The 12,844-nt window shown below is 37.7% G+C and overlaps 1 protein-coding gene across 1 annotated transcript in view; it reads left to right on the top strand.

Annotated features, from left to right (window-relative positions):
* The window catches only part of LOC128609978 (collagen alpha-1(XXV) chain), a 169,931-nt gene that overhangs the window by 115,771 nt on the left and 41,316 nt on the right, over positions 1-12,844 (top strand). Inside the window, exons 7-11 of the mRNA XM_053628952.1 lie at positions 2,071-2,142; positions 3,749-3,865; positions 4,980-5,015; positions 10,767-10,793; positions 12,358-12,402. Coding sequence (XP_053484927.1) covers positions 2,071-2,142; positions 3,749-3,865; positions 4,980-5,015; positions 10,767-10,793; positions 12,358-12,402 — 297 coding nt within the window. The remainder of the gene's footprint in view (positions 1-2,070; positions 2,143-3,748; positions 3,866-4,979; positions 5,016-10,766; positions 10,794-12,357; positions 12,403-12,844) is intronic.

The following is a 12,844-nucleotide window of genomic DNA, read 5'->3' as shown; positions in this document are numbered from 1 at the left end:
GGCCATCCATATGGACAATACCCTTGACTGCTACCCTTGAATTTGACACAGTGCTACATACTCAGTAGACATGTGCAGTCGTGTACAAAATCCATGTTATGTTGTGTGGTTGTTTTTGTTATACCATTTTGTCCCCAGGGACTTCCTGGTGTGCCCTCCATGGCTGCATTACACAGCAATCAAATCCTGACTGTAAAGGTTTGTTCGGGTGGCGCAGCTGCTCAGCCAGACTCCACGGTTCACACACTGAGATAACCAGACCCTCACACTGTTTGTCACCTGAGACCAGTTAACAACAGAAGAACAAGCTGATTTGATCAAGCAAATCCAATCAATAGCTATTATACATTTCAAGTGCCAGCAGCCCCAATGAAAGAAGGAGCTCCTTTCTGTATACTATATGGCAGTGGTTCTCAAGCCTGCAGCATGCAAGTGCTTTTTAAGAAACTAAGTTTGTTATTGATTCCGTAGAACAGATAGATATATTTTCGATCAGGTTCATTTTCTTCAAATGACTGCTTTTTAGAAGTCCTGCTAAAGACTGCTAAGCATTGCTAAAGGCCAAAACACTCTTCAACATTAAGACTTTATAATTCATGGATGGATCACCTATAGTAGTAGCTAGTTAGTGTTAAATATTCGTTAATAAATGAACAAATAAATACACTTCAAAGGAAAATTTGGGTAGCATCATCTTTGCTATTACATCCTCCTTGTTTTGTAGGTAATGACTTATTATTGCTTGTTTAATTTACAGTGTAAAGCACTGTAGGTTCTGTAGGTTCACAAACAAGGTTTTGATACCATTCACAAGAATTTTGTATAGTAATAGCTGATACAAGCAACACACAGGATGAGTGGAAAATACCCCCAATAATGCAAAGCTAAAAAATATGCAAGATAGCCACATTCCAAAATGCCATTGTGTAGAACTCGGTGTGTATGGTGCAGTGGAGAACACCGTCTTTTTTTGTATTCTTTTTATTTATAGTGAACACTTTTCAGTGCACCTCTGTTGACTTAAAGAGAATCAAAACAACCATACAAAATAGTTCACTGCTTGTCTGTATGCTTTTCTCTTTAAAAATAAAATCATATAATTAGACCTCCGGTAACAACACATAGGTGAAAACAAATACTGCCGGTTCAGCTCAACTCCTCTCTCCATCCATAGCCAACGATCCACCACGCCCCATCTGCCACACATGGTTTGTCACTAAATATATAGACTAAAAACACTATAAGCTATAAGCAGAGTATGTAACTTGATAACTAGCATATTTTGTGTAATATATTGTATATAAACTGTTCTGTTGTTACTTAAAAATGCTGTCCAGCAAGAAGATATGCCATTGGAAGCCATGATTACAAAGAATTAAGACCTAAAAGCCTCCTCCACAACTGATTAACATATGCAATCCAGAAAAATGTTGAGGGCCACTGCTGTATGGAGACAGATTCAAGACGATGGACTTAACAGTGCTGGTTGAAAAAAAAAAAGAAAAAAAAAGGAATGTGCAAGCAATTATACACAGGATTCAGATTTACTAACCAAGATATGGTCTGGACAGTAACCATGACAGCGAATGCGCATGTTTTACCACATATCCATCCAGTGTACTTTTCAATGCTTGTAAATGTAAAAAACATCTATATTCCCTCATATTTATACATTTGTATAAATGACCAGAAAAAAATAACCATGGCTTCAATGTGTGCAGCCCCTGGGGTCTGGCTTAGCACTAAGCATTACTGTGATGACAGTGCATTCAGTGAGAAGAAATTGACATTTTTCTTGGGGCTGATGAACTCTCTGTCGGTGTTCCAGCACCCCTGGGGTGGTAATAGAGACCTCTGGGTCCAAATATAGTCCAGACTTAAGAAAAACCACTGCAGAAAAGTGTGGATTTCTCCTCGCGCTTGAAGGCGCTGAAGTTGGTCCTCTGTCTCAACCACTTGATCTAATCTATTTTTGTGCTTTTTTTTCTTCTACTTTCTCCTTCTTCTGGGACTTCATCAAACTATCTCTTCTCCAACCTCTCCCACCTCTGACCTCTCACTCCTGCTCAGATGGTCTTCCCTAAGATCAATCATGGCTTTCTTTCTGCTGATCAGCAGCTCATTAAGCGTCGGCTCATTAAGGTAGTGCTTGACCTCACTCTTCTCTCTCAGTAGGCCACTGTTTTTTCCCTTCATCTCCATTCTTCTGGTTCTGCCTGGCAAACAAAACATATGCAGTAATAAATAACAATCATTCTGAGGTTGTAGTGGAACTTTATAGCTACTGAGTACTCGTTTATTTTTGATTTGCCTTAAACTGTCTACAAAGAAAATCATTAATAGTGTCCTTTAATGGCAGAAAAGAGCGAACCTCCCAAGATTTATTTTATATAAGAGGTCAATAAAACATTATGCGCATTTCCCCCAGATGACCTATCAATGCATATTAAGTGGGGAGTCTACCACGAAACACAAAATGTTCCACTTAATAAAGAGCGACTGCATTGATAAATTAAATACAGAACCCTGGAGAGGCCACAAAAGATCTTTTTAATGCATGTGCTTGATGTACTAAACTGTGCACATGATTTAGTTTACCATGGCCACGAAATACTAAATCAAGGATCACAATTTTGAATTCTAGAGTTAATAAAGTTGTGCCCACATTTTGGTTATTTTGTGTGGTTCTCTAAGGATAACATGCCCACTGAACTTTCTGTTAGGTTTCTGGGATCAATGTTTCTAACAATGAAATTAATTTGACAACAGTAAAGCACATGCACCCTTAATATTCTCTTCAGAGTTCTATTGCTCACAGCAATGTCATTGGAGATAAGTGAGTGCTATTCATATGTCTCTTTAACACCTTCCAGTGAAAAGTATACTTTAATTTCTGAATTTCTGTCCATAATAGAGACTTATGAACTACACCTGCGCTGTAGCCCAGCTGCTTGGTCAGAATATTCCATCCATTTGCTGTACTGCTTATCCTACATAGGTTAACAAGGGAGCCTGTCACGGTCTTTAGACTGGGGAGGAAACCGGAGTACCCAGAGGAAACCCCTGATGCACAGGGAGAACATGCAAACGCCGTGCACACAGGGTGGAGGTGGGAATCGAGCACCCAACCCTGGAGGTGCAAGGCAAACCAACCACTAAGCCACTGTGCCCCCTGGTCAGGTTATCCATTCAACTAAATATTAGACATCTTCTCTTTAGAGGAGAGCACAGATTAACCAAAACATTTGCACGATTTTATTAATTAGAGAAATCAATATAATAAATTGAGAGCATGAGTGAATTAAATTGTGCACACCCATTATGATTTGAGGTCACTTTTTTTTCTTGAGGCCATATTAGTGCATACAATTTAGTACATTATGTACAAGAATAATAAAGAAATATTTCCAGTACTCTATAATTAAACACAAATATCTTGCAGACTAATGTGGAAATCTGGAATCTTTAAAAGCAGTTATATATTAAAATACCAGCAAGAAAATTTTAAAGCAGGACTGTACACCGCAGCTCTAAATCATGGCTTAAAACAGAAAGCTAACATCATGTCTGCTGTCTTATAGTGTACTTAGTTGAGTTGAACTACTCTATGATTCATAATCCCTTTTCATGATAGCTATTTTCCTTGCCTTTTTATTCATTCACTGGAATTATCTCTATTCCTGCTGAATGCTATCTCACACTCTGAATTCATTTTTACAAATATTATGTTGCCTTAATTGTTCGTTAGGGTGATCAAGGTCAAGCAGGCCCTCCAGGACCTCCTGGACCTCCAGGTCCTCCTGGCCCCAGGGGACCCCCAGGAGACACAGGGAAGGATGGTCCCAGGGGAGCTCCAGGGCTACAAGTGAGTGTTTCCTGCTTCATAGAGTCTTGCTAGAAAATGTACATTGACGCAAAGTGCAACAAACACACCATAACCCACACCATGCTCAACCCCATATTTCAAAAATGTTCCTGCTTCCAACAAGCTGTCTGTACCCCAGCAATTGACTGATATTACTTTTGCTTTCCACTAAACATAACTCCTTCAATGGATCCTTAATTCTGTCAGAGGGACAGTGTGTTACTTTATATACATTCTGAGAAAGATAAAACGGAAATAAAAAAAATACTAAATGTATCAATTATATACCATTATAAAACATTCTAAGGGAAACTGATGTTATTTTTCAGTTATGATTTGTGGCAAGCATGTAAAATATTAAATATTGCTTCAATCCAGATAAGATTATTATATTGTTATCAGTCTTTCCAGTTACTCACTTCAGAAAATGAAGTAGAAAGACAGAAAAAAAACAGTTTGTACAAATTTTTTTTTTTTTTTTTTAATTATTGAAATGTATGATAAACAATATGCTGGTGGTTATACCATCACACCCATATGTGTTTCTTCCCCAAACTGTTGTCCCAAAGTTTGTCCCAAACACAATTGTATGGGATGTCATTATATGCTGTAGCATTACAATTTCCCTTCACTGGAACTAAGGGGTCCAAACCTGTTCCAGCATTACAATGCTCCTATGTACAAAGTGAGCTCCATGAAGAAATGGTCTGTGAAGGTTGGTGTGGAAGAACTGAAGTGGCCTGCACAGAGCCCTGACCTCAACCCCACTAAACACCTTTGGGATGATCTACAACACTGCATGCATCTTAGGTCTCCTATCCCCAGACATCAGTGCCTGACCTCACTAATGCTCTTTTGGCTGAATTAGCACAAATCTCCAGAGCCATGCTCCAAAATCTAGTTGAAAGCTTTCCCAGAAGAGTGAAGGTTATTATAACAGCAAAGGGGGGTACTAAATCTGGAATGGGATGTTCAAAAGCACATATGGGTGTGATTATTGGCCATATACATGAAATATTTTGCATTATAATAGTCTTTTATCAACTATGACTCATACAGTAATCCCTTGTAGAATTAGATATTATGTTTGTTTGTTTGTTTTTCTCTATCACAGGGAGACCCAGGAACCCCAGGAGAGCTCGGCCCCATGGTAAGCAACTTATCCAGAGCAACACATCTTACATACTAAGTGATACCCTTTTATTCAGTGAGAAACATTGCTGTTATTACTAATTTATTACTTTTAATACTAATAGGGAATGATATCTCATTCCATGTTACACTTCACAAATACACCTATAATTTGAAATAACACTCAAATAGGAAGTAGCGCTATAAAAAGAGAAGGATGAAAGAGTAGACTACCTAATGGAATGAACTAATTAATGACCAATTACATAGTTTATTACACAGTTTCATACCGAGTCAAATAATACATTTAAGTGTATTCATTTGTTTGACACTTTTTTCAATACAACTTACAGTTGAGACAGGATATAACTGAACAGTTTATGGATAAGAGCCATGTCAAGGACCTAGCAGTGGCAGATTTGAACTCTTTGAAAGCCTTAACCACTGATTCCCCACTGCCTTATACATTATTAGCATGTTTAACCAATTGGAAAATGTTATATCATCTTAAAAAGTGACTCCAGTGGCATTTTTCATGTAGTCACACCTTGCTCAAACTACTTTAGCCACCTCTGAAGCTCCATGAGTGAATGACAGTAAGAACTGAAAATCGTAGACTGCACAGTACATAAAGATTGTTCTCCATTTCTGGAGGATTAATTTATGATTTTCTCTAGACTAATGATGTCACGTTTCAAGGTTAAGGCAGAAGCAATCGCAGATATTCAACGTTTTATTAAACAATCAAACAACAAAACAAAGACACTAAGACAACTTGGCAAAATACTGTGGCAAAAACCAAACATGGAAGCATGGACAAAAGCAAGATAGACAATTACGTGAGACAAGGAAGCAGTACAAACAATGGCTATATATAGGAGTGCACGTTAACAGAAACGTGATTCAGGTGCAGGTGGTCATGTGACATATTGTAGTACAGTGCAGTGGCTGATGGGAATTGAAGTCCAGAGTTACCTCCTTGATATATGACAACTAATGTAAAATGTGTTTGTGTTTACACAATAAGGCATTCAGGAAACAATGTAAACCTAAAGAAATCTATGAAAGCGAAACTAAAAACTAACATAAGGAGTTCACGACCCATGGCCGCATTTACAGCAGTTGTACAACAACGTATGCATTAAGCCAAATTCACTACCATGGTAGAAACAACATTTAAAAATTCCCACTGTTTTCACCACTTTCTCATTAATTCTGGTGAATCTCTCACCAACACAGTGCTGTGAAAAATGATTTGCCACATCCTGATTTCTTCTGTTTTTGTGTATATCTCATACTGAATAGTTTTAGATCTTCAAACAAAATACAAGATAAAACTAAAGGCAACCTGAGTAAAAATACTTTTTTTTATTTTAAGCAAAAAAAAGTTATCCAACACTCATCACCCATGTGAAACTAACTAACTGCCCCCTTAAACTTAAAATATGTTTGTTCCAACTTTAGCAGCAATGACTACAATCAAACTTGAAGCAGCAAAGCATCCCCACACCATCACACTTCCACCACCATGCTTGACCATAGATATGATGTACTTTTTGTGGAATTCTGTGTTTGGTTTATGCCAGATGTAACGGGACCCCTGTCTTCCAAACAGTTCCACTTTCAACTTATCAATCCACAGCACATTCTCCCAAAAGGTTTGAGGATCATCAAGGTGTGTTTTGGCAAAATTCAGAAGAGCCTTAATGTTCTTCTGGGTCAGCAGTGGTTTTCTCCTCGCCACTTTTCCATGGATGCTGTTTTTGCCCAGTGTCTTTCTGATAGTGGAGTCATGAACAGTGACCTTTATAGATGCAAGACAGGCCTGTAGGTCCTTTGATGTTGTCCTTGGCTCTTTTGTGACTTCCTGGATGAGTAGTTGCTGTGCTCTTTGAGGAATATTGGAAGGTCGGCCACTTCTGGGAAGGTTTACTACTGTGCCGAGTTTTTCCATTTGAAGATAATGGCTCTCACTTTGGTTCTTTGGAGTCCCAGAGCCTTTGAAATAGCTTTGTAACCCTTTCTAGACTGATGTATTTCAATCACCTTCTTCCTCATAATTTCTGGAATTTCTTTCAATTTTGGCGTAGTGTGTTACTGGGTAAGACCTTTTAACCAACTTCATGCTATAGAAAAAGTTCTATTTAACTGTTGATTTGATTGAACAGATTTTGCAGTAATCAGGCCTGGTTGCTAGATTTGGGGAATTAGTAACTACGGGTGCAAATACATTTTCACACAAGTCCAGTTGGTATTGGATAACTTCTTTGCTTCAATAAATGACATTATCATTTAAAAACTGTATTTTATGTTTACTCGGGTTGCCTTTGTTCATGCAAATACCTTTTTCAAAACACTGTACCTGACCCTCTAAAACAATATGTTGGGTTCCCAAGTGGCGCAACTTGATTGTGAGCTCAAAACCCAAAGATACCAAGATACCATAACCATACATCGTCGGGAATCCAAGAGAACATAATTGGTAGTTCTGTCTGGGTGGGAGGGGTGGCATACTCTCTCCCCCTGTCAATCACAGCGATACTAGCCAATAGTGAGCATCTGTGAGCTCATACATACAGAATGGGACAGGTAGTGCTTTCCTCCAAGTGTGTTATACCACACCATGATACAGCATGAGCAGCTGTTTGAAAAGGTGTGTCGTGTCTTGGAGGCAGTTTGTGATGGCCTTCACCTTCACCTGTCACATGATAGGGGTGACATGACTGGTGGGTAGGAATTGGCCAAGAAGAAAATGTGGGGGAAAAAATAACCACCCCACCGCAGCCCAAAAAAACAATATGTTTACGAGTCATTGACTATTTTCCTCACAGTGATTTCACAAGATATGTCAGTTCGGACCACGTTATCCAAAGTCAAGTACTACAGTAAGGGTGTAAAATGAGACAGAAATGTAAGCAGAGTACAAGGATGCCAGAGATACGTAGATTGGTACCTAATGAGGAGAGCGAATATCAGTCATTGTATATGGTGTATGCAAGGAAATGTACAGTGGAAAGTCCTGCTTTTCTGATGGTTTATTCTGACTAAATCATTTTACATTTAACAAGGAATAAAAAAAAGTTAATAATTAACTTACAATCAAGTCATTGTAATAATTTTTGCGGTAGTAAGCAATGCTTCAGGGAAAATAGTTTTTGGCAAAGAATATGAAGGCATACCAATGCAATGCACCTCACCAGGGCCCAGTGTCTACCTAGCACAAAGTTGAGCTTGGAGATTCTACTGCCAAATGAACAAAATTCCACGGTTTTCCAAAGACACGCAGGACATATGGTGTTGGTTATTATGATTAAGTTGTCATGGAGCAGAGAGTAGAAAAATAGAAATATTTGCAGATTCTATCAGGAGCCATCAGTGCCATAAGGTTGCTCTGCTTTCCAGAGGCGGTTCATGATGGAAGATATAATAGTGATGGCACATTATATTGTCTTTTGCAGAATGGCACTGCTTTTGAAAATGTTTTGAATGTTAGGAAAAAGTTATACAACCTTTATTTCTATGAATTAGCAAATGCTCTAATGCATTTAATCAATTAGCAAATGAAAGCAACATAGTATGCCACTCATTTAAAGGAACATCAATTCTTAAATGAAACCTTAATTCTACTATGAAAGACTGGATCTAATACTATGTTTTCTATCCAATACTGTCCACTATCAATCCAGTACTGTCACTGTGAATGACTATATGCAGTGTTTTACTGTATGTACACAATAAATGTCAGAGAATAATATTCTCTGAAACCTATTTGTCATTGTAAAATGATAATTGGGCCCTAGCCCACACATGCTTTTTAAAAGAGCTTCCTTTTACATAATGACTCTATACACCTTACAATCACTTCGTTAGGAGCACCAAAACACAATCCCTTGAACCTTGAGGCAGATGGGCTACAACAGCAAAAGACCATTTTTCAGGTTCCACTCCTGTGAGTCGAGAACCAGAATATGAGGCTACAGTGGGCATAGACACAAAGGGACATTTAGGGATTGGAAAAATGACCAGAAAATGTGTGTGAAAATCCCAGATCAGTTTCTAAAATACTCAAACCAGCAAGTTAGACATCAGTACATGATGTACATGATGTACATGATGTACTATATGATGTATCTGTACAAATAAGACATAGCTATAGTTAAGAGGTAATAAGGTTCCTTTAGAGGTTTGTTAGTGGCTTTTAATGTCTATTGCCAATTACTGGGGGAAGTATTCTCATTCTGTTAAGCTGCTAAGCAGAGACAGGATGAAAAGGAGAGAACAGGAAAAGAATCATTAATCATTTGAATTGATGCCTAATAACCTATTATTTGCTTTCTTTCAATACTGACTAATCTCCTCAGTGCTGAGACAAAGCTTTGGCTTAGTTCTGTTTAGCTTGGAAAATTGGGTAGGCAAGATGTAATGTCTGACGCGATAGACCACAGACATTGTCTGCAGACATATGGACAATATCTGAGCTTGGACTCCTAATGCGATATTTACTATGAAATTCATCACTCAGGAGAACAGAGGGAGTTCTGAAATTGATACATCCAATATGGCTTGAACTTGTCCTCACTACACACCATGATTCATCACAGTGGTTAAACACTGGGCCAACTTTCAGTGAGCCTGCACAAGCAGAGATCTGTCAAAGAGATAGCGGTGTTCTTGTTGTGTGCCATGCAATAGCCTTCTGCTGGTCGACAGGGGCAGGATCAGAGAGCTCTCCTGGGAACCCACTCATGAAGTGATGGAATGCAGCATCCTATGATGACTGTGGGCTCAAGGCTGGTCAGAGACAATAGTATGGCTCTCTTTAGGCTATTTTCCACTATAGGGCCAAACAGTTCTGAGCACCTGGAGTACCTATTCTAATGGCATTTGCACCTGAATACAGTTTGGCATAGAATGTCTACAATATATGCATAGCATGGCATCCTCAGCATTGCATAAGCATGATCAAAGCAGAATGTGAGCAGTAGATGTCAGCTAGACTTGAATGAAATATATGTGGTAATGGTGTTAATCAGTCCAAAACACTCATACATAGTATCAGACCACAGAATGATGACTGACAAGAACTGCTGCATATTTACTATATGTATCATACATAGAACACCATACCTGAACCACAGTCACAGGCATTTTATCACTGAAGTTTTTCTTAGCTATTTCTTAGTGTTTGATATCGCCTCACTAGACCTGGTGAGAAAACACCCATAGTAATCCGTCTGTGGTAATCACCCAAAGGATATTCTTGTGGATGCAGTTTAATCTGGCCATTCAGTCTCTCTTGGGCCCAGACGAGGAAAGAAACAATTTAGTTGCCGCTGACATTTTACAGTTTAATTTTGTGGAACTTTGTTTTTCACTGGCATGCAAAAATCCAGTGTTCTGGACCAAATATATATATATATATATATATATATATATATATATATATATATATATATATACACACACATACATACATACATACATATATATATATATATATATATATATATATATATATATATATATATATATATATATATATATATACATATATATAGGAAATAGACTCAAAGAACACTATAAAAAGCACATTTCTCCTCAAAAATAAAACAGGCCTTTGGTTGATTTTTTTTCTTCTTCCAGGGTTTGAGTAGCTTGTTTTAATTACTCATAAACCTTGCTTGGGCAGGGCTAGTAATCTAAGGAGTGTACTGGAAGAGGAAATTATATTATTTAATAACTTTTTTTCTGTCTTTTTCTCTTTTTTCAGGGACCTGAGGGCCCTCCAGGACTCAAGGTACAGTTTAAGTAATACTTTTCAGTCTTAACTGCTTTTAGTGCTTTACTGCTTTAAGTAATACTTTTCAGTCTTAACATGGAAAGAATCAGTTTCCATGATTCTTATTCCAGTGAGTCATAAATCATGGAAACTGGGAAATGAATCAGAAGGTTGATTTAACATGACATACAAAGATGCATTCATATTAGGCTGAAAGGCAGATACGTTGTGGCGACCTCAACAGACAGTCGTCTAGAGCATGTTTTTCAACTTTGTGTGAAGGTTAATACTAGAGGTAAATACTGCCTGAACTGTTCCGAGAAAAATATTTCATTAAACAAACAATGGCCTACACTTGCAGATGACAGTAAATTACTGAACAGCATGCCAAACAGCCATTTCCTGTACAGTTTGTCATGCAAGAAGAAATGTCAAATTTACATATTTTGTGACAACATTTGATGAAAAGAAAATATAAAGCGGTATTACCAGTCAACTAGTTAATAGTTTTTCTTCAAAAAGAATTAAGAGTGAATCGATAAAGATCATCTCAAAACTTGCATAGAAGATTCTGTTGATAAATTGAGACGTACTGTATCAATAGAACAGTAATATCTAGCTGTAATATATTGAGCTTTATACCACAACACTGTTGAATTCCCGATTCTGACTGGCTGACAGACGTTCCAAGGTGTGCAATTAATTTTCAGTAAATGCATGGCTAAAGCAGTTCCAGATAGGTCTTGACCGCATTACAGTTCCATATCACTTCGCAGAGTTAACTGAACTGAAAAGTTAACACACAGCATACAGATGACAGAAAATTTAAATTCTCCAGAAATATGTAAGGAATAATTGATGACGGGCAATTGAATTATTAGAAAAATAATGCACACCCGAGGTGGTAATTTGGCCATGAGGCGAAGCGGAGGCTTGAGCCATTGATTTGCAGTTATTGGAGAAAAAAAGAAAGGGTGAGCGCGAAAGAGCATGTGTGATAAGCAAGTGAACAAGTATAACTATTTATTTATTTATTCATTGTATTTTCTGCACTAATAAAAAACGAAAAACCATGTTTATCGATATTTATTGATTTATTTGTTCTATTTTTAGATTATCAGCTTGAAATGGGAAAAAACTGTGAACTCTCTCTCGCTCTCTCTCTCTCTCTCTCTCTCTCTCTCTCTCTCCAATAACTGCATATCAATGGCTCAGGCCTCCATTACTAGTTCTAAAATGATGTTTTTTCCAGCCTCAATACACAAGATATTTAGTCTGGCAATCTTAACAAACAGACTCAAAAAGCAACATGAGAATCAAAGATTTTGTGGCTAGACATACAGTATCTTACAGAAGAGAGAAATTTCACACATAAATTAGGTGCTGCTCCTTGACTGACAACTTATCTAGTGGCACCAGTTTGTAGTATGTTTCCTAATCTTAACCCTAAACCTAACCCTAATTCATCAAACATATATGAACTCAGATGGCTGAACTATTTCAGTAAATTAAATACAGTTAAACCAACATTATGTTAACGGTATAAATTCAATTTGATGTATTTTTTATTATTTATTTATAGGGATCCACTGGGTCACCTGGCATTCCAGGTATTGATGGATTGAAGGTAAGATTTCACATAACTTTTGGCAAAGTAAATTAGGTCCAGAACCATAATATCAGATCATACTACCATGTTATAGTTGTTATTACTGCTTACCAATCTTCTAGCAAAGCCAGACCAATGGTCTAGCTGAACCCCAGTTGATAAAGGCAGATTGGACCCCAACATACACTGGATATTAAGCCCAGTGGATGAACTCTGCAGAGAGTTTTAAGCATATTCTGCCCAAGGCAGGAACTATCTACACTAGTAGGTCATGACAGTATGGTAGGAGTAGCCTTACTATCTTCTGATAAGATATGCCTACTGAATTCTGTTTGATGGCCAGAAATGATGCCCATAGCTATAGAGTTCCCCATAGCCTCTTTCCTCATCTAGGAGGACCATGGACAGTGGTCTGATACAATATTCTTAGGAATGTAATTTAGAAAATGAAAAACATGTT

This window comes from Ictalurus furcatus, chromosome 7 (genome assembly GCF_023375685.1).
Source record: "Ictalurus furcatus strain D&B chromosome 7, Billie_1.0, whole genome shotgun sequence".
Classification (NCBI taxonomy): domain Eukaryota; kingdom Metazoa; phylum Chordata; class Actinopteri; order Siluriformes; family Ictaluridae; genus Ictalurus; species Ictalurus furcatus.
The sequence above is the reverse complement of the archived record's forward strand: the minus strand, read 5'-3'. Positions and strand labels throughout refer to the sequence as shown.